Source organism: Canis aureus, chromosome 28 (genome assembly GCF_053574225.1).
Source record: "Canis aureus isolate CA01 chromosome 28, VMU_Caureus_v.1.0, whole genome shotgun sequence".
Taxonomy (NCBI): Eukaryota; Metazoa; Chordata; class Mammalia; order Carnivora; family Canidae; genus Canis; species Canis aureus.
The window spans coordinates 5,319,939-5,345,939 of NC_135638.1; the positions used below are offsets into that span (position 1 = coordinate 5,319,939).

At 38.1% G+C, this 26,001-nt stretch overlaps 1 protein-coding gene across 5 annotated transcripts in view; it reads right to left on the reverse strand.

Annotated features, from left to right (window-relative positions):
* The window catches only part of LRRC69 (leucine rich repeat containing 69), an 87,845-nt gene that overhangs the window by 28,892 nt on the left and 32,952 nt on the right, over positions 1-26,001 (reverse strand). For all 5 annotated transcript variants that reach the window (XM_077876301.1, XM_077876298.1, XM_077876296.1 and 2 more), the window contains exon 5: positions 25,487-25,558. In XM_077876301.1, coding sequence (XP_077732427.1) covers positions 25,487-25,558 — 72 coding nt within the window. The remainder of the gene's footprint in view (positions 1-25,486; positions 25,559-26,001) is intronic.

A 26,001-nucleotide genomic window follows, 5' to 3' on the forward strand; every position in this document is an offset into this window, starting at 1 on the left:
ATTCTGATTTTGCTAATGCAGTTTCCTATGTTGTCCACCATCAGGAAGCAGCCTAGAGAGCTGAATCCAAGGGTAGCCCTTAGTCAGTGCTGGGCATGCTGAAATGAAGAAAGCACTCCCTGTGCTTAAGGGAACTGTCATTTTTTTCCCTTTCTGTCTTAAAGAATAACACTCCCTAATTTGTATCATAACTCATAGCCTTCTTTCAAAACAGATAAAAACTTTAATATCTTGCTATATGTAAATATCATTAAAATATATGAACATAATTTCAAATTTGACCACAGTTCAAAGGGCATACGTTTCTATTCTCTTCAAACCCTGTCACTACGCTTCCATCATACATGGTAATGAGTTACTCAGTTTACTAACTTAATACACAAAATATTTCAGAAAGAAGTCATCTTCATGAGAAGGAATTAATGAAATTCACTAGTATGTGCTTTGCAGCAGATAAGTTTCAATAACCTGAAGTCACACAATCTCTCAATGTCCATTTTGAATATTCCCCAGAACATTTTTCATACCCTCTCTCTGTGTGCACTATTGGGTCTCTGGTCAGCCTCACTTCTTAACAGAACAATATTTTTGGCCGTTGTCACTCTAGTAGCACAATCAGTTATATTCTCTTCTATTTAATAAGATGCTGTTACATCTTTTCAGAGTCTCTTTGCTCATGCCTACTCAAACAACAAGAGTTACGAGTTTTATCTCAACTGGAACAATTTTGCCCCTCCCCCATAACAGAGATTTACAGACATTTTTGGTTGTCGTAACTGGGGAAAGGGGAGTATTACTGGCATATAAGTAGTAAAGAGCAGGGATGCTGCTAAACATCCTACAATGCACAGGACAGCCCCCACAAAGAATTATCAGGCCCAAAATAGTGTTGAAGTTGGAAAACCCTGATTTAGAGGTAAAAAAAAATTATAAACATTCACTAATCTGTCGTAACTGGAGAGGGATTGGCAGCCGCAGGGAAATGAAGGTTCAAATAAGGGTTTTTTTTTTTTTTTTTAAGATGAAGATCACTTGAGCATGTAGAAGGCAAGTGCCAACAGAGAGAGATTAGAGAAAAGGATGATTGAAATAATAATGATCATGTGAACACAGAATGATCTTTGAATACTAACACCCTTGAATTATTTCCTCCTCTGTGGCCAGAAGAAGTGTAAGTGCAGGCAGGGATACATTTCAAGGTGTGGGCTTGGATCATTGATGGAGTCAGACATGTTCCCTTCAATTTTGTCTCTAAAATCGAGAGTAAGACCATCTGTTAACTGAGTTGTGAAACGAGGTGTCACTGTGGAAGGAGACATGAAGAAGGTGGTGAAAGTCTGGAATGTGCTACAGATTTTTGAAGAGAAACCTGGCCAGGGACAAGCAAAAATATTATACAGAGGTGCCGAGGGACTTACTGGAATCCCACATTTGTGGTGGGCTCTGTCTATGAATTGCTTCTATTTAGCACCCAGCAACCCAAATCCAACACTAAGAGTATGCAGAATGGATACAGCAGAAAGCAAGGGAATGGGTGCACTGTACATACTAAAAAGTAAATGCTTTGTGCCTTATGGTCTAGACTAGATAGAAAAAGAAATAATAATACAATGTTTTGGTGGACCAGGAGTAAAAGAAATAAGGTGATATGAAGTTTCAGTGACACAAAAGAAAAATAAAAAAAATATGACTGTAAAGCAATAGGGAACTGGAAAATAGGAGTAACCAGTGCTCAAACTGTCATACTGGACTTTAATTCTTCCAGTTTAGAGTAGGTGAAAATGATGGTAAGATCCAGACATGGATGTGGAGGTGATTTGGTAAAGTGAAGCCTGGGAAAGCTCATTAAAATCAAAGATTCGAGGAACTTTGTGCTGAAGTTGTTTGCACTGACCACCTTTACAAATGAACTTCCTGAGTAATGCCCTCAAATATTTGGCTACCTGTGGAACATCTCCAGCCGGAGGTCCCCCAATCACCATAAATTCCAGCATTTGAAACTAAACTCATGTTTCCTCCACATTTTCCTCCTTCCTTTTTCTCATCACCCGCATCAAATACCCCTCCATGTTGTTTCAGTTCTACCTTCTTAAAACTTCTGGAATCTATCCTTTCTTTTTTTTTTTTTTTTAAGATTTATTTATTTGTTTGTTTGTTTGTTTGTTTATTTGTCTGAGAGAGGGAGAGAAAGAACATGAGTGAGAGGAGAGGGAGAGAAAGTTAAGCAGGCCCCATGCTCAGCACAGAGCCCGATACAGGACTCAATCTCACAACCAAGACCATGATCTGAGCCAAAACCAGGAGTGGACACTCACAACTGACTGCACTGCCCACACCCCCCTGGAATCCATCCTTTATTTACATCCCATTCTCCCACCCACCTCCTCACTACCTCTGCAGAATCTCTTCCTACTCCTAACCCCAGCCACTAACCCTCGCTGCATGGATTAAGGCCCTCCCCTGATATGAAGTATTGCAATAGTCCTCAAGGTAGTCTCTCTGCAAACGTTTGCTGCCAAAGTTATCTTTTAAAATGAGAATCTGATCATAATACAACCCTGCTTAAAATGTTTCAATGTTCTCTTTTGTCCACAGAATAAATTCAAAAGCCCCAGTAGGACATAATTGGCTTTCCTCAGCCAGTCTCTCCAACCCTCTATCCTAGGAAGCCACCTTCACCCTTATACACCAGCCATTCTGAGATATTGTAGGGGTCTACGAGGTGCCTGTGTCTTATCTCACAGTTATTACCCATACTGTGCCTTCTACTTACTCCATCCTGGATCACCTCTTCCTCAAGATGAAAATATATCTACCTAAGATTCTCTGACTTCTACCAAATGTTTCCCAGTCTACTTTTTGCGCCTTATATATAAATCAGACCACCTTTAATTATAAGAAACAATCATTGTTGAAAAAGTCAATCTTCATCCATCAGACTTTGGTCTCGTTAAGAACCATATCTTAAGTACCTACGGAATGCAACCTCTAAATGCAGCACTTAGAACATAACTGGTGCCCAGTACATAGTAAATTAATAGATGCCTTCTCAGAAGCCCCAGGCACACACAGCTCTCCCTGGGAACTCAAAATGTTCGAAGCCTTCTCCAGAGGTGGTCAATTGTAACTGTTCCTCCAAAGCCCCAGGCCTCAGGAACGATATATAAATTCAGCAAATCCTTCTGTTGCTTTAGACTAGCCTAAAGTAATAAGGGAAATCATAAGGGTCTGGTTTAGCAAGGACATTCTTAATGTAAACAAGGAGAAAGGAGGCTAAGAGTTCATATTGACTAAAACAGAACCAATAAGTAGGGCAACTGCAAATTACCATGGGCTCTTCAGACCATTCCAAACAAAGTTCATGGGTTACCTGGTAGCAAGAATTAGAAGTTCTAAATAAGGTAAAGCCGAACTGGTAAAAAGGATAAGATTTTATTTATTTTATTTTTAAGATTCTATTTATTTATTCATGAGAGACAGAGAGAGAGAGAGAGAGAGAGAGAGAGGCAGAGACACAGGCAGAGGGAGAAGCAGGCTCCATGCAGGGAGCCCGATGTGAGACTCGATCCCGGAACTCCAGGATCACGTCCCGGGCTGAAGGCAGGTGCTAAACCGCTGAGCCACCCGGGCTGCCCGAGAATAAGATTTTAAGTGTAAGGTCATGGCATTCAAAAAATATATGAACAATTCTAAAAAGGACAGAAACAAGATTTGTGACCAATGAGAAACTCAAGAAAATATATGATAAACTTCATATCTAATCAAAATTGTGTAATGAGTGGGCTGATATCATTTGAACATAAGAAGCCAAAAACTCTGTTCTGGGAACCCTTCTCTCACATTCTGTATGAGTGGGAGTGAGAACAGGCATAAAGTGACCAAAAGATCCTTCGGTATCTGCTGGATACTTGGCCCAAGAGAAGACCCTTAGAAGGAGTTGAAGAGGGGAGGCCAAGAGAAAATTAGAGGGAAAGAGATAGCTAACTGTCTAGTTCTACACACACACACACACACACACACACACACACACACACCCTTTCTCAATTCTGGCCAAGGAGAGGTGGCCAAAGACTCAAGCCAAGGCCGCTTCCTGCCTTCAGTACGCTGGGCCTTAACCTGATGGGACAGTGGCTGCAGCATCTTCTTCAGGCCTCTTGATTTAAACATCACTAAAAAAAACAACTGGTCTACAAGGGCTTGTTTGTATCTCCTCACAATCTCCACTCCACATCTCCTTTATACCCCACTTCTGTCCACGAACCACCTGAGAACAAACAGGGGAAGAGGCCTTTGTTTCCATGGGCCCTGAGGGCTCCATCCTCAACAGTGTGATCTCCTTACAATGTAAATTAGATCATATCACTCCCTTGCCCAAAACCGTCCAGTGGTTCTCATCTCACTCAAGATGAAATGCAGAATCCTCACACTGGCCTATACGTCTCTTATTATTGGACCCTGTACTATCTTTGACCCCTAGCACTCATTCTCTCACTTTCTCTATTCCTCTCTCCATTCTGGCAACATTGGCTTTCTTTCCACACATTCTTCACTTCAGATCATTGCACTTCCTACTTTTTAGCACTCTGCTCTCAGATTTGTCTATACCATTAAAATTCAGAATAAAATGGAATCATACAGGGGCGCCTGGGTAGCTCAGTTGGGTAAGTGTCTGCCTTCAGGTCAGGTCATGATCCCAGGGGCCTGGGATTGAGCCCCGCATCGGGCTCCCTGCTCAGTGGGGAACCTGCTTCTCCTTCTCCCTCTGCCTCTCCTTCTGCTTGTGCTTGCACGCTTTTTCTCTCTCTCAAATAAATAAATAAAGTCTTTTTTAAAAAAAGGGAATCAGGGCAGCCCGCATGGCTCAGTGGTTTAGCACCGCCTTCAGCCCAGGGCGTGATCCTGGAGTCCCAGGATCAAGTCGCGCCTCAGACCCTGCATGGAGCCTGCTTCTCCCTCTGCCTGTGTCTCTACCTCATTCTCTCTCTCTCTCTCTGTCTCTCATGAATAAATAAAATCTTTTTAAAAAAATGGAATCCTACATTTACCTGTTTGAGAGGGGAAATGCTGATGACCCATAGACTCAAAATCCAAACAAGTTTTCATTAATGTGCAAAAACAATGGAAAGGCATTCTCACACGCATAAGCTAATTACCTTAACCAAAGAAAATTACTCAAGCTACAAAGCAATTGAAAAAGAGTAACAAAAAACAAGAATTGGGGCAGTACATTTGTTTTGTCTGTCAAAATGCAAAAAAATAAAATAAAAATTAGAAGGTGGGTGAGGGGATGGGTAGATAAAGGAGATTAAAAGTATTCTTATGGGAAAAAAAGTATTCTTATGGTGATGAGCACTGAGTATAGAATTGCTGAATCATTATATTGTACATCTGAAACTTATACTTCAATAAAAATAAATGAATAAAGTAGCTTCTTAGAAACATCTAAAGAAAAAACTTAAAAAAATAAAAACAAGCATTAGAACGCCCACTGTCCAACGTAAACAATGTTAGGGCAATCTGTTTATAAACAAATTTGCAATGTCGTCAAAAAGCCTGAAAATCATTCTTTCTCTTTGTTAATTCTTCTTGAGGGAATTCACCCAAAATAAATATTTGAAATGGGAACAAATGTTTATGCACAAAATATGTTTCTCAAAATTATTTAAAATTTTAAAAACATTTCCTATACTGAAAAAAAAACCTGGTAAATTATATGACATGGCTGAATCCTCTGGCCCTCTGTCTTTTCATGAGTTATGTTTAGGAAAACCTAAGCCTGGGTCATCCTCACCATCAGTTTTCCCTGTCTTTGCACTCATGCAAATAAGTGCCATTTGCAGAGACACACTGCAGGGTAGACAGGAATCCACAGTCATCAACTTCCAAAATGCCCTCAGTGGTTGCCAGAAATTCTCCTCTACTCAGCACGCTAGCCATAATTAACTCGGCTTTTTCTTTGCTGGCCTATCATTCTTTGCCCAACCATGAAATAGTTCTCCACTGAGCCCACCACATTCTTTTCATTTTATTTTCTTTACCCTAGGCAATTTTACCCACATCCACAATTTCAATTAAATCTCTATGCCAATGACTCTGGTTCCATACCCTATTAGCCAACTGCTTACTCAATATCTGCACTTGCATGTCTTAAATACAAGTCAAACTCACCATGTCCAAGACTGAACTCATGATTTGCTCTCCTAAGGCTGGTCTTTTTCCAGTATTTTCTATCCTAGACAATAGAAAGCTTACTAGGCCATCACCAAATCCAAATTTACCTCTTAAATGTCTCTTGGATCTGTTTCAGGTCTTTCTACTCCTGCTACTACCACCTTAGGCCAAGTTACCATAATTTTTTGCTTGGCTTCAGCAAGTGTCTACCTGAAATTCACCCAACATTCCCTCTAGTCTCCTCCAATACATCCTCCACACTTCAGACAAAATATTTTCAAAATGCAAATCTGATTATGTCACCCCTTGCCTTAAATCCTTTGAGATTTGCGTAGTCTTTCAAGTAAAGATCAAAATTCTTACCCTATATCCTATATTCTTTGGCCATGGCCTCCTCCCATCCAATCTCTGAGCTCTAGCCATGCTCAATTATCTCCAGTTCCCTGAACATCCATGTTCCTTTCCAAGATCTTTCCACATGCTGTTCACTCTAAAAATGCGTCTTTTTCCTTTCATCTAATTGATTCCTACTTATTCTTCAGTTCTCAGCTTATGTCACTTTCTCCAGGAAGCCTTCCCTAACATATCTGTTGAGTCAGCCTACTGATCTCTTTCACAGACCAGTGGTTCTTTCTTTTAGTGTACTGATTTCAGTTTGGATCTATATATTCATAATGTTAATTACTTGATTAATACGTTTTCCCACTATATTATAGCTCAGAGAGAGCAGAGACCCCATCTGGTTCCTTACCATTATATCCCCAGTTGCAGTGCAAGATTTACTATATAACATGTATGGGTATAGGAAGACAGACCTGGTATCAAATTGCCTTGTTTAAGTTTCAGCTCCATTAAACATATACTAGGACCACCAAACTTTTCCTCCTCTGCTGATGCTGCTCCAACCCCCATCTTCCACCACTATCCAGGGACCCCACCACCTACACATTTTACATTGTATGATTCTACTTGGACACTTGAACAGGGGCTTGACTCTTGAGCCAAAGAAAGCTAGTCACAGGCCTGGTCCAATCATATGCGATCCAACAGGCTTGCCTAATCATATACTCTTTGGGGAATTTAAACCAAGAAACATGGAAATAATTTGCAGCTGAGTTCTGGAAGCTGGAATAGAACAGCTATTATGGCAAGGAGCTGGAAACTCCACAGCAGGTTATGTGTATGCTGCATAAGCAGAGCAGCATTTGGAATATGGCTACATTATACCAACATACCAACATTATACCAACCAATTATAACAAGTGTGATGACCTACCAGTTCATGCTGCTGAAGATCCCAGCAGCTCCTTAACCTGAGAACACTCACTCCCATACCTCTGAGCTCCACCAAGCCGCTAACCATAGCTCCTGTTTGAATCCCTGTGAGAGTCTCCTCATTCTTCCCTATGTAACTAGTTAAATTCTATTTATGTTGCAACCAAAGAGCCAAAAGAAAACATGCACACCAATTTCAACATGTCACTGAATTCTCTTCTCCCACCTTCACAGCAGATAAACAATTCTCTCTACTGTTTCAGAATTGTTCCAACTAACCTTCTTGGGTGTTTTTCTGTGACTCCTTCTTTGCAAAATATAAAAATTTACTCCCTTCTCTCAATCTAGCTAAGATTCTCAAACCTTGGTTAACTCACTCTTTAGAAACAGTTTCAGGCTTCTGAAAACAAATTATGTAACTAGTACTTCTCCGCTACCTAGGGAAGCCATATACCTAGTGATATGCTTTCATCCATATTTCTAAACCTCACAGACCTGGTTACAGATGGAAAGCAGTAATCATCAGTAACCAAACTATAAAAGGCACTTTCCTTAGGAAATAACAAAGAAATCAAAGTTATCAACCTCTGCCCTTGGATAGTCTACAATTTAAACTGAAGAATTCCATCTTAAAATTTATTCATATCAGGCAACAATTCAGAGTAGTGAACCAGAAGAAAGATATTCAAAGATTTTGTAAAAGCTGTTTATGGTTTGAAAACCAATTGTGAGATGTTTGGTCTTCCATTTCTTTTTATTCTGACAGGAAATTAAAATGTTAGTGGCCAGATTCATGATGAGGACAGCAGAAAGAATGCCAGTTTGTAGCTTCTGCCTTGGTTTCTATGCAAGCCCCCATGTTTTAAATAAAGCTTCTCAAAGGTATAACACCTTTAATTCCTCTCCACATATCTTTGTTCTTCTTTATTCAAATTAGATATCAATATTTCAAGAATTCTTGAATGCTTTTCTTTACCTTCCCTTCAGTCACTGTTATTTTAACTAAAACACTCTTTCTTTTAAGTTTGTCATATAACTTTTCCTCCACACAATCTCTTGGTACAAGTAATTTAAAGTATCTGATGTGTGAATATAACCTATATCCATCTCATTGATTGTGAAGGTCAAATGATGGAGGACAAAGTATGTGGTAAACTTTAAAGCATTCTAGAAAAATTAAGTATTACACCAACATGTAGTCCATAGTCTAATGTATGCAAGTCACATTTATTGTTTTTCTGGCTTGTTAGAATCAGCCAATATTTTGTTTTCCTTTTTCTCCCCCCAATACTTTGCTTCATTTAAGTGCTATCAGACAGAGGTAAAGGCACCTTCATGTACTGCAAATATTTTAGCAAACTGATATAAGTAACTTCTAGTTGCAAGACAGTAAAACTAAGCACAATCAGTAATATCCCTCTCCATGACAAACCCTAGAAATTATATAAAGATACCTTTTAAAATACAAAATAAATAGCCACTTAAAAACAAGAAGAGAAATTTTCACAGGAACAGAAACTATTGTAGATGGTATCATTTGAAGAAGGAAATATCAACCCAGGATACTATGGAAGCCTAGGGAAAAATTCACACACACACACACACACACACACACACACAAGGAACTGAGGAAACTCAATACACAGAGGCAGGAGAGGTCTCCAGAAAAAAATGAGTAGTGAAACAACAGAGAGGAGAAGCTAGCAGATACTATGGATCCATTCTTATCCCACAGCCATGATCCACCTCCCACCTCCATTACCTCCTTTCCCTGAATCCTGCACACCTACAGCCCAATAGATGCAGTGCTTTGAACAGAAAGAGGTAAGAGGGACCCTAAATGGCTGGCAATACCAGGGAAGAATGAACAGCTATCAGCATGCATTATACCTGCTGGAATATTTTCAACCATTTTTTCTACTGTCACTGACCAATATAAACTCCTGTAAGAACTTTTTCTTCTCTCATAAAGTAACTGCAAAGACAGCTGACAGCTTTTAGGGAATCCCCAGTATCCCAAATTTAAAAATAGGATGAAAGTTTAAAAATAAAATTACCTGAAAATCACTGAGTGTCAATACCATTAGAAATAATAGAGGCAAGAATTTATATCAGAAGATACAGAGCTAATAGGACAGGACTCTAAAGTAACTAGTATAATTAATATCTTTAAAGAAATATATGAAATATTGCCTTGGTAAAGCAAGTATCAGAACCAATTTTAGAACTTGGAAATGTAGAGCTTTCTAAAGCAAAATTTGACATTTATCAAAGCTGTAAAAGTATGCATAATTTTGATCTAGCAATTACATTTCAATGAATCTTTCCTAAGGAACTAATTAATGGTATATGCAAAGATTAGTTACAATGACATTCATTGAAGCATTTTAATTGTGGTGAAAAGTTTGAAATCTCCTACCTGTCAAAAAATAGGAGACTGCTTAAACATAAACAATGTCAATATGATGCACCCATTAAAAATAGAGGAGAGTCATATCACTATGTCATACACCTGAAACCAATGTAACATTGTACACGTAAAATTGATGTCAACTATAATTTTTTTAAGATTTTATTTATTCGTTCACGAGAGACACACAGAGAGAGAGAGAGGCAGAGACACAAGCAGAAGGAGAAGCAGGCTCCATGCAGAGAGCCTGACGTGGGACTCGATCCGGGATCTCTAGGATCACACCCTGGGCTGAAGGTGGCACTAAACCACTGAGCCACCAGGGCTGCCCAGTGTCAACTCTAAGTTTAAAAAGAAAGCACGAACCAGGCTAAAATTAAAAATATTCAGTAAGTAACCCAAATTTCCATAATAAATCTAGGTACCCAATGGAAAAATGAAAGAAAAAAACAAAGAAACAGAAAAGTAGGAAAATATTTCAAGCAATGGTGAAATGTTTACAATAAAAGTTGAAAAGACATGTTACAAAACATGTATGTATGAGTAACACACTGATATATATGAATACTACTAACAACACATTAGCATGTATGAATATTCTATTTTTAAAAAATCTATATGTGCATATCCACACAAGTATTCAGACCTTAAAAAAAAACTAGAAGAATATGAAAAAAATAAACCAACATGTCATGGTATGAGCATTCTCCCCTCCCCCAGCATGCTTAAATTATGCATAATTTTGCTTTTCTTCTTTTTGCTTATCTCTATTTTCCAAATAATCCACAGTGAAAAGAAATTCCCAAAATTTTTTACAAAACAATTAAACTTATATCACTCTAATTCTAATTCTGATCTGCAAACTTTCAGAAGATGCATTTGGGGATGTCAGCAACAGGAGATAGAGTCTTTCTGTACTGGATTAAAAGACCGAAAATACAGCTTCCCAAAGTGGATAAAATTTTCCCAGGACTAAAAGTATTTCAAAGATTTCAAGAAAGCTAGCTCAACATCTGTGCTGATTCTAAGATTCTCTCAGAAGTCTGAAAACTCTCCCACATATCTGGCCCATGAGATATAAAAGTAAGAATGTAAGAAATATTTTTTCAAGTTCCGTGCTGGTTCAGCTCATGCATTTCAATAATGAGGACTGATATGATCCCCAAGGAGGTGAAAACTGGCTTATGAGGGAACAAAACAACCTTAGATATTATTACAATGGCTTGTGGCCTTCAAAACTCAATCCTCCCTGATAATATAAGCATATACACAGTCTCTCTCCGGTGCAAAAAATGCAATGGGGTGGGGACAAGTTATTAGGGGGAAAATATCTTAGGCGGGAGGGCACAATAATAAAAAAAAAATGTTGAGAAACACTGGTTCAGCTACAGGAACATAAAACCCAAATTCTTTTTTTGCATATATCCTCTCTTGGTTAGGTTGCTTAGAGCATTCACTACTTTTATCTATTTTTTATTACACATGTTCACACATACATGTACACATGTTCATTTTAGAAAACTCAACTCTTCAATAATTTGCTTGTATGTTGAAATTTGTTTTTTTTTTGTATGTTGAAATTTGTGACAAAAAGAATAATTTATAAAATGCTAGATTTTTTTCTAAGCATCGTGTTACTTTCTGTTTTCAAATAGAAGTGTTCAAAGCTTTGAAGAAGTGTCTACTGACTAGTAACATTAGTTAATAAAAAATAATAATAAAAGTTTTTCCAGGAACTCCACCCAAAAAATTCTCATTTCTTTTTCTCTGGGTCAGAACTGTGACACATGACCACTCCCCCCAAAGGAAGTTCAAGAGAAGAGGGTTTCGGACGGGACCTTTAATCAACTTCCCAACAGCACCTGCCACAGGGGTTCTGTATCATTCAAGTCTCTCTGATCATGTCAGCCGCACGTAGAGTACCAGACTCTCCTTCATGCTCTGATTCGTTTTTACGATGGTGTAAGCACTGAGAATAGTGCACAAAAAAACCCACAAAATCTCCCCTTCAGGGCTTACAGTGTTCTGTGTGCTTTCTTCATGAACTACCTAAAATTAAATTTCTCGTGTATTTGCTTTTTATGTCTTCCCCTCTAGAATATAAGATTCAAGAAGGTACTGGGTTTATTTTACTCACCTCTGTATCCAGAATGCCTACAACAGTATTTCCTGGCATACAAAAGATATGCAAATATAGAGACGCCTGGGTTGCTCAGGGGGTGAGCATCCGCCTTTGGCTTAGGGCCTGATCCCAGGTCCCTGCATGGAACCTGCTTCTCCCTCTGCCTGTGTCTCTGCCTCTGTGTGTGTGTGTGTGTATCTCTCGTGAATAAACAAAATCTTCTTTAAAAGATATGCAAATATATTTAATAAATGACTTAATAGTAAGGAAATGAGCCTAAGGAAATTGAAGGATCTCTACTCAAGAATAGACAGCTTATAAATAGCAAAGCTAATATTTTAAGAACCTCTAACACAAAAGACAGACATATAATCCCTTAAAATTCCATACTAGAGGTGCCAAGGTTACTGCCAGTGATTTGCTGACCAGTACCAGATAAGAAAAGCCAATTATGAGCACTCATATTCAGCTTGACTTCCAGTGATATCAGGTCATGTTGGTAACCTGAAACAGGCCACAGTGGGTGTTTTTACCCCACAGAACTTGGCAGATGCCACAAACAGAGCTAGTTGTCAAACATTTACCATCACACCACTGGATATCTCCTTCCCATCCCCATTTCCTTGTCTATTAATGCTAAAAGCACTTACATGAGCTACCCAGACTTCTCTCCTGAAGAGCTGCCCTTATTTTGCTGCTTCTGTGGGACTCTGACTTTTCAGCATGGTGCCCTCCTCTTGCTGTCTCAAACACTTCCCAAATCTCCTAAATCTCTGATCAAGGATCACAGCTCAACAAGGGTGGGGCAAACCAGTAACTAAAAATTGTGCCTATTTGGCAAGCAAATCAGGCAAGATCACCAGGGTGTAGGTGGGGGAAAGAGAACAGCAGAATTTATAACCAGCTTTGTGTCTATGAAAATGGGCAGGGGCAGAGCTTTTATTAAAAGGCGGTGCTTGGTTGGCAGTCCTGGGCTTGCTCCAAAGATGCATAAACCCTCTTGTTCTTTTTATATGAGGACAGTTAGTGCTGGACTGACTCTACTTATTATTCCCCAGGGGACATTTAGTGGGACTTGTACTCCAAAACACTGAAAACCTGAATAAAAATTACATGGGAGTGCTGTAAAATTATTTCATAGAACGGCTTCTTCCACTGCGATATTAAACCCAAGCTCCATGTTTGTTTCATTTTATTTTGTTCTTGCTTTACAGAGGGTATATTTGATCCATGACCATTAAAGTATAACTGTTCTTCCTGCCATAAAGCTAAAGAAAATTGCTAGCATTAATTAGATTTCCGACAATACCCCCTCAGGTACGCATAGGTTATATATTTTTTCCATTTATTATTCCTCCATCCCCCTCCCCTCATTCATTCTCTCATAGTCTGGGTCAGCCTGCCTAAAGGGCTCCTAGATATAGGAGATAACTTCGGAGAAAAGTTGGGGAGGAAGCAGTAATGATGTATAGCAACATGTCTCTAAGGCCCGGACATCATGGGCGCAATCCTGCACCACTGTCCTAGTGTGCGGGGGGCACGTGCTTGTGCTTTGCTGGTGATAAGCAAAGACAGGAAGCAGGACTACTGTGACATTTAAGCAGTAGCCTGGTTTCTGAGGACTTACCCTTGCCAGCTCAGTCAATTATCACAGCAGGCAGCATCATTTGTATTACTCAAAGTAAAATGTTTATGCTCTAAGACAAACAACTACAATATCAAAAGTTTCCCCACAGTGATACACTCTCCTCAATGTCACCTACTGTCTCCCCATCTGTGAGTTGGTTCTTTAATATCTACTGCACTGCTTAGCTGTCTTAAGCCTCCTACAAATGCAGTGTCTTCAGCCTGGAATTATCTCCTTGATTTATAGTTCTGCTTTCTCTTTAGTCTTCCCTCCTAGAAAGTCACACCTCCAGTTTCTTTGAAGTTCCCCCCTTTAATCCAAGAATACCAGCAACTGACTCTCCAACACAGTATCTAAAAATATGTTTCAACCCCAGGATTATTTTTTAGATTTTATTTATTCATGAGAGACACACAGAGAGGCAGAGACACGGGCAGAGGGAGAAGCAGGCTCCCTGCAGGGAGCCCGACGTGGGACTCAATCCTGGGACCCTGGGTTCATGATCTGAGCCCAAGGCAGATGCTCGGCCACTACCTCAGTATTTTTTATTTCCCTCAACGGTACGGTTGGAGGTTTGGTTTGTTGGGGACTTCAGATGTTACAATTGTTCCTCCTAACTACTAGGCGCAAAAAGCCCATTTCAACAAGAGTTTGCAGAATCAACTGCTTATCTCCACTCCTCATTTCAAATAAAACTATGCTTTTAGTTATCCTAAAGAACACATTTCCAGGGGTCTTGACTTCAATTTCCTAAAGTCAGCCAGAGCCCACAGGAGCACAAGGAGCTATGCAGCGGGGGTAGGAGACTCAGATATCAGTCCTTTCTCTGGATAGTTCAACTCAGCCATGCCTTCCACAAAAATTAAAAGAGTATACAATCTTGACAAACAGGAACAATCTATGATAATCAAGCATGGTATGTTTATATGAATTACTACCAGGGATAAAAAATATTTGGACTTGGAGGTGACCTAGGTTTGAATTTCAGCCCTGCTATACGTACATTAATTCCTTCCCAAAGCTTCAGTTCTCTCATGGAAAGACTAATAGTACCCAGCCCACAGAGCTATAATGAGGATTAAGTAAGATGATGCTTCTAATGTTTAACACAAAACCAAATGCAGTTTCCAAAGAGTATTAGTAGTCATGGTTTTTATATAGTAACTTTTACTTATCTTCCTTAGCCTATTACTGTTTTCCAGTAAGCATCTGTGGCCTAAGTAGACAAAACCCTTACTAACAATGTAACAATGTATCATAAATGGAAGAGCATCCCTCCTATGATGATGGCCTAACTTCCCCCCCTGATCCTCAGACTCTTATCTAGTCCATGGAATTTCCAGAATGTCCAAAAGAAAAGCTGCCCTGGTACTAACAAAAGAGAACTATACACTGGGCCAAGTTCCCTGATACCTCTGAGTAGCTGTCTTCTTGATATACAAGTGATTTTTTTGCCCCTCATTATGTTCTAGAACCTTGATTCTTTACTGTCACTAATCACTGTACCTATCTTCTCTGCACACTAGCATGATTTTTTGCATATGGGCACTTAGAGGGGGGAAAAAGAAAGAGAGAGAGAAAGCTAACATTTATACAATGAGTAGTTTCTATAGATTTATTTGATCCTTGCCTCATAAAAGTCTGATAACAAGAAAAGTGATCCCTTTCCCTCCTGCCCTCACTACTGATTATAAATAAAATGTTAAATGCCCTGTAATTTAATATAGAAAGCTTTGGAAGTCTCCTGGGTTACCTACTCAGCCAGGGCTTAGGTTTTAATTTTTGTTTTGGTTTGTATTTTAATCTATTCTCAACTATCTTCCAAGAACTTTAGGTAGTTTATGATAGAAGACATATAAATTGTGGCAAATAAAATTAGAGTTCAAATATATGAGAACGACAATGATTCTCAAACTGAAATCTCTCCAGGTACCTGGCTGGCTTAGTCAGTAGAACATGTGATTCCTGATCTCGGGGTTGTGAGATGAAAGCTTACACTGAATGCTTACTATCTGCCAAGCACTCCTCTGAGCAATAAGAACATAACAAATGAATAAACAGATAAGTATCCTGTTTTCATGGGGATTTACATTCCCTTGGGCATAAAATGGATTGTGGATAAAGACACAATAATCAGGTAAGCAAATAAACATACTTTTATAACAGTGGTAAGTTCCATAAAGAAAATTTTAAGCATTGAGGCAATAGAGTAATGTGATGACTACTTTGATTGGGTGTCCAGGGAAGGCTGTCCTGAGAATTCAATACCTGACCTAAGGCCTATAATGATACAAAAGAACTGGGCATGCAGAGATGAGGGAAGACTGTTTCCTCGAGAAGGCAGGAAATAAGGAGACCATACATACCACTTAACCAGAGAACTAGATCTAGTATCTATTTATCAGCAAGAGAATGGTTTGAGTAAGTCAAAGTTAGAGTACTTTACTACTTCACATCCTGATACCTGTGGAAGAGTCCTAGAAACGAGCAGAGGTGAATGTTTGTTCCTTAAAGAAAAGGAAATGTATTGGCTGTTGAAGAAGGTAATTGAGTTTTTCAGAATGAAGTCTCTCAAGTTTTCTCACTGTCTTAATGAAATCAAAGAATTCCAAGTCTAGTAATGGAAAACAAGGTAATTTAGACAAAATATCTCAATAAACATAAATATACACATGAAATCTTCAAAGCATCAAAGAGCTAAAAAAGACCAACAGAAAAAAAAACAAGACAAGATCCAGGACCACATGGATATCCAAAGAAATGAGCCCCACTTTTAAAATCACTTTTGCTCCCCTGAGACCAGAAAGAAATTTTCACCTAGGAATAAGGATAAATAAAAAAAAAAATATCCACCCCACACAGATAGCAGCCCAACTTTGACTATTCTGGGTAACTCTTATACATTGAAACTAGACAAAAGTGGCACCATATTCTTATTTCCATTGTACTGAAGGATGCCATTACATCACTGTCAAAGTGGCAAAAGAAAATGAAAACTTCTCTAGGAAGTTACATCATCTGAAGCCTCGAGTTATTTTCAAAAGTATTTTTTCAAATACAATGTCCTGGATATAATCAAATATAACCAAGCATTATACACTTATAATATCACTATATGTTGTACACCTGCAACTAATGTAATATTGTGTGTCAACTACACTTCAATACACACGTCCAATATATACATTCATACATATGAATGTGTGTACATACATATATGTGTGTATATATATATATATATATAGAGAGAGAGAGAGAGAGAGAGGGAGAAAGAGAGAGAGGAAGAATATTCATCTATATATATATATATCACTAAGCACATAAAAAGAAAAGATGGGGGACACCTGGGTGGCTTAGTCAATTAAGCACCTGCTTTCAGTTCAGGTCATCAGGCTCTGCTCAGGAGGGAGCCTGCTTCTCCATCTCCCTCTGCCTGCAGCTCTGCCTACTTGTGCTGTCAAATAACTAAATATAATCTAAAAAAAGAAAAGATGGTACACCGGGTTGAATGGCATTTCTCTGGAAAACTCTGATATGGGTAAATTAAACTGCACAAACAACAGAAAACAAAAATCAACCCAAAAGTACTTCCCAATACTGAATATATCAGACTCAGACATTAAAACAACTATACTTTACATGTTCCAGAAAGTAAAAACCAAGCTTAAAATTTTCAGTAGATTACTGAAAAATATAAAAAGTACTGTGGTTGGAGTGCTCAGTCAGTTGAGCATCCAACTCTTGATCTCAGCTCAGGTCTTGATCTCAGGGTCATGAATTCAAGCCCCATGTTGGAAAAAAAAAAAAAAAAAAGTAACATGATAGATTTGAAAAAGAACCTACCGAAAATTGTAGCACTGAATATAAATGAAAGAAATAACCTAATGGATGGGTTTAAAAGTACATTAGACACAAAGAGTAAATTATTACACTGTAAAATGTCTCAGGAGGAAATATCTAGAATCAAGCAGAGACAAAAGGAGAGAAAACAGTGGGGGAGAAAAAGAGTAAGTCAAAAAGGAGATAATGTTAGGAGCTATAACATATGGGAAATTAGAGTTGCAAAAGAAGGGGGAGGCAGAAGCAATATTGAAAAAGACAATGACCAAGAATTTGTCAAAAAACAATGAAAGACATTAATTTACATATCTAAAAAGCCCAATAAATTCCACCTGGGATAAATAAAATGAAGTTTACATCTAAACACATCATTTTTGAAATGTAGAATATGAAAGATAATGAGGAAATGTTTAAAGCTGCCAGGAAAAGAAAAACATTACCTAAGGAGGAGCAACAGCTACACTTTTCCCAGACCTCTCTCTCCATAGCAACAATGGAGGCTAGAAGACAGTGGAACAAGGTTTAGAAAGTAGTGAAATATGATACTGTCAATTTAAAATTCCATATCCAGTAAAATTTATTCTTCAAGAATAAAAGAAAGACAGTTCAACTCAAACAAAACCTGGGAAATGGAACACAGATAGACTCATTCTCAAAGAGAACTAAAAAATGTAATTTGAGCTGGAAACAAATATAGAATCCCAAAGGATATGGGGGATATGGGGGCAAAATGAAAAACAGCAAATAGGTGAAACCTGCAGATAAATCTAAATGAATACTATCTGTGTAAAATAATAAAAAAAACTTTTAAAATAGAAAATTATATTTAAAATATAATCATATATAAAATACAAAATTTTAACAAACACAAAATATCTAAGAATGCAGGTCAATAATTAGATTTGAAGTCTCCTAAAGTCTTTGCATTGTCTAAGAGGAAGGTGTAAGTACCAATTAATAATACACTTTCATAAAGTAAGTAGGATTTTTTTTAATTTTAAGGTAGTAAATTAAAAAAAATAATAACAAAATCGTATAAAAATGCCTTACAAAGATTTTTTTAAATTGAATAACAAGAATTTCCAATCATATTGGAAGAAGGGAAGAGAGAAAACAGAACACAGAGTTAGTGGAACAAATTACAAATATACAGGAAGATACTGAATTAGCCCCAAATAAATCAGCCACTACATTCAATTCAGATGAACTAAATGCTGCAATTTCAAGACAAAGGTTATTACCTTCTTAAAATGAAGAGTCATATGGCATTCACAAGAAATATATCTAAAATCTAAGACAATAGAAAGGTTGAAAGCAAGGAATTAAAATAGATGTATCCTGGCAGCATGAATCAAAATAGATGTAGCTGATAAAGCCACATTATTACGAGAAAATTCAACTTTAAAGCAAAAAGCATTATTAGCTATAATTCAGAATACATACATATAGAGCCAGGACATCAAATTTTAACAAACACCACAGCCAATTCTTATGCACTCTAAAATCTATTTGATAAGAATATATTTTAAAAGGATTATGATCTGGAAAATATAAGAGGAATAAATAGTAAATCTTTAAAACCAGGGCTTCCAAACCAAGACATTGACATTTTAGACCAGATAATGCTTTGTTACACAGGACTGTCCTGCACATGATGGAACTTGTAGCAGGATCTCTGGCCTCTCCCCATTAGAGGCTAATAGTACCACCACAATCCTCAGTTGTGGTAACCAAAAATATCTCCAGATATTGCCAAATGTCCCTGAAGGGCACAATCTTCTCTGGTTGAAAATAACTGCCTTAGACCAACTTTTTGGTTACTCATTCTCACAAATCAGTTTTGATTTTTCTGGCAGAACAAAGCCGTCATGCTTGTTTGTTAGGTAAAGTCCATATCCACCCAATCCATCCACCCATCCATCCATCTGTCCACTTAGCAAGTATTTATTGGGTGCCTAATTTATAAGAGACCCTGTTCTAGGAGTGGGAATACATCAGTGAAAAGAGGTAAAAATACCTGCTTTCATAGAGCTTACATTTGGGGGTGGGGGTGTGGAGTAGGAAAAAACTCATCATCTAAGTCAAAACCAATGCTTAAATAGGCTACATAAGAACTGCATTACTGAATTTCAGTCCAAGTCTCTCTTTAAAACTTTTCTCATTTTCTTATTAGATTTACCCCTTGAAAAATACTGACCTTCTTTTTGAAATCATGTAAACTCAGCTTTTATCGCACAGCAGGAAAAAAAAAAATAGTAGCTCTGACTCTGACACTAGGAGCAAATAACCCTATGCTCCCTTTCTCTCAACAAGTGAAGTGGGTGTTACTTCAATTTTGGGATCTCCATTTCGAAGATAAAAAGCATCCCTTTTGTCTCCTCAATCACTCTTTAGCTGCTTGGCTAGCACAGCACAGTTTCCAAGAGAAACCAGTGAAAGGGAAACACTGTTCACCACCCCCCATACCACGTGGAACGGGGGGGGGGGGGCACTGTGCAGCACTTGGCGTCATCTGGGACCAGCCCGTCGCTCATTCTGATAAAAGCACAATAGACATAAAAAGGCAGAACTCAGATTATTTACTTGAGCCAGGCAGGGAATACCAGTTATACCTGTAACTTAACTGAGCCCTCAATTTTTGAGTCAGGGTTTTAACAAAACCCTCGCTGCATCCAGGGTAATATTTTATGAATTTTCTCTATGCTTTTCATTTCAAAAAGTCTATCTCATGAAATTTTAGAATTCGAAGGGTGAAAGAAGCAATCACATATAATTCGACACTCTCCTCTTTGCCTCCCCCTATATAAGAAACAGAAGAAAACATGATCTCATTCTCGTAAAAGTAGTGACAGGCAAGGCATTTAGTCAAGTTTTGGAACTCACTAATTCTCTATTAGCTAAGTTTACATCACTTACATAAAACCGCAGAGGCCACAAGGGGTTTTCATTAGGCAAGCGTTGGCTCCTATCCCATTTTTTTAAAGGTCACTGAATGTTGTTTTAAATGTATATCTCCTAATAAACTGAGCCACTGAAGGCAGCACCGACAACCAAAGAAAATATACTATTTTCAAATTAAGGTCAAATTTTAGAGGATTTAATGAGCTTCAAGGATAGGGTACAGTTTTCCTTAATAACCAACAGAGACAGAAAATAAACTATAGATATGGGAACAAGAACAAAGTGGGTCTCTAATGTTGCTGTTCAAGAGGCAGAGAAAAAGCAAAGGGCGTGAGGTAGACAAATGGAATTTCTCATGGGCTACCCAGCAAAGCGGATACCTCAAACCAAATCACTAGATGGTGGAGACGTTCGGAGATGTCCTTGAACACAGCTTCAAAGACTTTTTTCCCTGCACATCAGTTTTAAACTTTTAGGCTATTTTCAAAACATCTTGCAACAGTTTCAAAAGCTTGGATAGAAGTTTTGATACAAGACAAACATCACAATTTCATTTTCCCAGGCAGCTCCTTTCCCACGATTGTACCACACTTTTGGCCACTCAAGCACATTTTTGATCATAGACATTTTGAAATTTTTATATAGCCATTCTCCATGTGCTCGGTCAGCTTCACAGAACAATTTCTCTTCATCCAAAGCTAAACGGCCTCCTTATGCGTCGTGCGCGTATTTGTATGTTAACTGCTCATATACAGAAGTCGTTCTATTGAAGGCAGGTGACCTCATTTGTAAATGGTGAGAGGCACTCAAAAAGTCACTTGACTTTAAATTAAGCACAGAAAAGTAAAACAAAAGACACTGGGAGCATTTGTGAAATATTTAGGCTTAATGGATTAGACAAATACGAGGCGGACGTGACCCTAAGCCAGGGCCTGTGCCATGCTAGCTGTAAGGAAAGTGTCTGGAATCAAGGACACCATAACAAGTTATGTTTAGACTGGCATGGATCATAATCAGCATCAGCCATAAATGGAGAAACCATTTTAAATTAAAAGTATTTGAGGAAAGAAACTGCATCCGGGTAAGTAGTAGGCATCAATTTGAGTAAAGGGTCTAAGGAAAAGGAAGTTCAGTAACGAGGGGCCCTATTTTCAGAGGAATCCGGTGTAACTGACAATCAGAAAGCAAGTGAGCCAAGAGACAGGATGAAAGGATGAGACAGAAATAAACAGAATTACTGGTAAAGATCCAGGGAAACAAGGACCCCTTTCAGGGAAATCGTTTGTTGGTTCTGTTTTATTGCTTCACCAAGGTAGGCCAGGAGACTGTAAGTGGGTCTGCAGAGGAAAATAACGTGGAATAGCTATTCAGGCAAAAAGCACACAGAGAACAGAAAGTAGAGGAAGGTGCTAATAAGACTGTACCCCCCTGGTGTACCGGCGCACACAGATCAGTGGTTACCCCGCTGTTAGCAAGTTAAAATCACTCAGGTGCTCTCATGACTTTAAAAGTGTGCAAAAGTGCCCTGCATTTGGGATGGATTCAGTGGCAGGTGGTTGAGACTTTAAAATGAAAATAATATTTACTATCGACCACATGCCAACCACTAGTAAAAGCTTTATACACCTTATCTCATTTAATCACGTATTCGTTCTATATTTGCTGAGCACCACTTGTCGTGTCAGACCCTTTCCCAATAATGTTATGTGTTATCAATATCCCCAATTTCCACAGGGAAAAAAAAATGAAACACAAAGTGATTGAGTTATGTGCTCAAGGTCATACAACCGGTAAATTGCTCACTTAAGCATATTTAATTTTTGTTTGGGAACGTGGATTCAAATAGTCTCTTCGCCACTCAAATGATTTGTGTTTCTGGGAAAGTTACTTATATTTTTTCCCCCTGTGTTTCTCATACTGTGAAAGGGGAAAGTGTTTGCACCATTCTCAAATTTGATTTATGAGGACTCTGAAGAATTCTTGAAGGAAAAAAGGGGGGCACTGATAAAATGGAATAGGTGCTATAACCATTATCCCTCCCATAAATAGTCCAAGCATATTTTTCTCATGACACCACCATTGCATGAGGCTTTTTCCTCCTTGTATTTTTTTTTCTTATGAAAACACTATATGCCTACAGACCTTAGGGATATACAAATACTCAAGATTCTTAACTCTGACACAGAACCTGTTTATGGAGGCCAGGGCTTCAAATGAATGTTAATATGAATTTGAAACTGAAAGCAAACAGCAATTATGGAAAATGTAGCCGTGGCTGTAGGTTACATCTTTAAATCCATATTTCTTGGATGCCTACTCTCAGCAAAGCACTTTCCTGTAGGCTATCGGAATTGTATGTGTCCCGGTAAATATTGTACCTAGACTTGAGCCTCGCTTCCAAACACAAGTACATCCACAGGGTGGCTGAAGAGGAGTAACGTATAAAACTCAGCCTCCAGCTTTATAGGCTTTCCTTGTGCTCACATATCAAAATCCTAGTTTCAGTGTGAAAAATTTTCCAGAGTATACAAGAATGGTATTGTTCAAGGAATGATCCTTGAGTATCATTTTAGTCGAAGACACAGGGAACCTCTCAGAACCCAAACTGCTACTGAGATTAAAGAAAGGTCTCATTTATTTGTGTAGCATAACAGAGACTACCTTTGCCTGTCATTCCTGACGCAAAGAATTTATTCCTCTCAGAGGCAGAGTTTTGTAATATGGGAAGAGCCCTGGGCTTGCAGGCAAAAATCTTGAGTGCAAGTCCAAATTCCACCACCGCTCTACACTTCTAGCCAGTGGTGCTCCAGGTGTGATGTCCAGACTTGCAGCATCAGTATCACCTGAGAACTTAAGAGGAATGCAGATTCTTGGGCTCTCCAACCTGCTGAATCAGAAACTCTACAAGTGAGGGCTAGCCCTCTGCTTTTACATAAGTCATCTGGGGACTCTGAGGCCCTCTCGAATCTCAGGGCAACTTCTGTAGGCAAATTACCTCTCTAGAGCCTCAGTGCTAAACAGGAATAATAACAGATTGGTTTTCTTCAATGGGCGATTCAAACTTAAATTGTTATAAATATTTCATAACATGCAAAATTGCTTAGCAAATCTGCAAATTACTAAATAATTGCAAAGCACCGCTTTAGAAATATAACTTCTAGTGTCATTTCTCAATCTGAAAAGTACGGTCATGACAGGTCAGGCAGTGAAACGGCTAATGGAGGAGTCTGACCAAGCGTGTTTCAGAAATGTGAAGTTTTCTGTTAGGTCTGCAAATGTTTTATAGATATTTTGTTATAAACCTCACATCAAAGGCAAATGTCATGATGCCCCCTGGTGATAATCATTAGAACTTTTTCTCACTTTAGGTCAACTTTTTCTTCAAATGACTTTAATTTGAAAATAACTGAGCTCTTGAGGGTAAGAAGAGCTAGAGATCTCTGCCATAAAAGATTTTTTTTAATTAAAAATAATTGTTTCAAGGGAACTAAAAAAACCTGGTAGTTTACTTAGCTTACAGTCTAATGGCAAGACAGACTTGAAAAGAAGTACTCTACTACATGGTATAAACCATAGTGGTACCATAGAAGTGGTGGCACCAGAAGACTGTTGGAAAACATGGAAAGCATTACAGGGCAGAGGTTTGAACTAAGACTTGCAGGATGATAAAGCTCGATAGCATTTATCAGGTCAGTATTAACAACACCCAATTATTAAACATTCAAAACTGTACTTCTGGAACACACTCTGGCAATTCCTAAGGAGTGCATTTGTTGCAATGAGCACTGCGAGTTGTATGGTGATGGCGAATCACTATCCTGCACACCTGAAATTAATGCTACACTGTATGTTAACTAACTGGAATTTAAATTAAAACTTTTAAAAAGAAATAATCGTGCAATTACCATATTGACTCAGCAATTCCACTTTTAGGTATATACCCATTTCAAAAGAAATGAAAACAGAAACTCAGATATCTGTACAACCCATGTTCACACCAGCATTATTCTCAAGAGCTGAAAGGTGTCCACTGACAGGTGAATTCTGAATAAACAAAATGTGACATATACATACATGGAATATTATTCAGCGTTTCGGAAGGAAGGAAATTCTCACACTGGCTGTAACACAGATGAACTTTGAAGATATTATGTTAAGTGAAATATGGTCACAAAAGGACAAATTATTGTATGTTTGTATGAGGTATACTGTACTTAAATGAGGCCTGGGGGAGGGAGAGGGGAACAGGGAGATAATGTTAAAGGGGAACAAAGTTTTAGTCGGGGAAGATAAAACCCTTCTGCAGATAGCTGGCGATGGCTGTGCGACATTGCGAATATCTACCTACCGCCATAGACCTGCACACTTAAAAACTGTTCAAATCATAAAGCGTATGTTATATTTTAACACAATAAAAACTACATTTTTTCCTAAAATAGACTTTCCATTCATTTTTCATATTTGAGTCGACTTCAGTGCAAAAAATTTCTCCAAGTGTAAAAAAAAACCCTGAAATACTAATTTGGAGTTGATCAATCAGAAAAATGTGTTAATAGATCAAAAACTATTTATTGAATACCTTCTGGATTGATAAATTTCTAATTACTATCTTGCATATGGAATGACACTTGCTCAGATGCAAAAATTCAACATAAAAAACTGCCATTTCTTTCCCAAAAGTCAAAAGTTGCCAAGACCAACTGTTTCTGTTTTTTTAAATACAGAAAGTCAAAATTCATTTCTACATGGTGGGAAAAGGTATTTTTCATTGTTTATGACTCAAAAACAACTAACAAATGTGTCACCTTGGATTAATTACAAGGGATGAAAATGTATGTTCTAGAAAGTCATATTTTCCAAAAGTCTGAGGTGACCAAAACAGTATAAAATAATAAAACACATTTAAAATATGTATGATAGCAATCAGAGTTCACTCAGTTCAAACAATTTCAGCAGGCAGAGAACACATGGCCAGGAATGGGAGAGAACAGGTTTTTGAAATTCTAGAACAAAGCAAATCTTTGAGTCATTTGTATAATCCAAGGCTCCAATTACTACAAGGTTTTACCACTGCTCATATTTTTCTAATCTCAGTAGCATAAACAATGTTTCATTTATAATAGAGGTAAATTTTTCTTACTCCTGATGGAAGTATCTGAATAATATTTCCAGCTATGTCTAGGATTCTTAAATTCTGAAGATCACGAAGTCCCTGTGTCAGAAAACAAAAGAGAGATATTCAAAAATTCAATATGTAGAATCATAAATATTTCTTCCAACTTCAAACTTGATGGGACTGACCATCTTTTCCTAATTACCTGATCAATTCTTCAGTACCTCCTCCTGGAGGAGATCCCTATGTATGGGGTGCCAGATTCTCTATGGTCTCCACTTCCCTCAACCACTCCAGGGCAACATAACATGGAAGCCAAGAGTTAGACTATTCGTAGGTTCGATCTGACCTCTGGCACTACGTAACTATGGACAAATTTCTTAATCTCTTTGTACTTCAGTTTCCCCATTTGTAAAATGAAAATGGTAAAGGAAGCCCTTACTTTAATATGGCTGTTGAATGGATTAAATAAGTTACCAATCAGAAAGGACTTACTGAAAGGCCTTATAGTGAGAACTCAGTAGATGTTACTAAAATTAAAA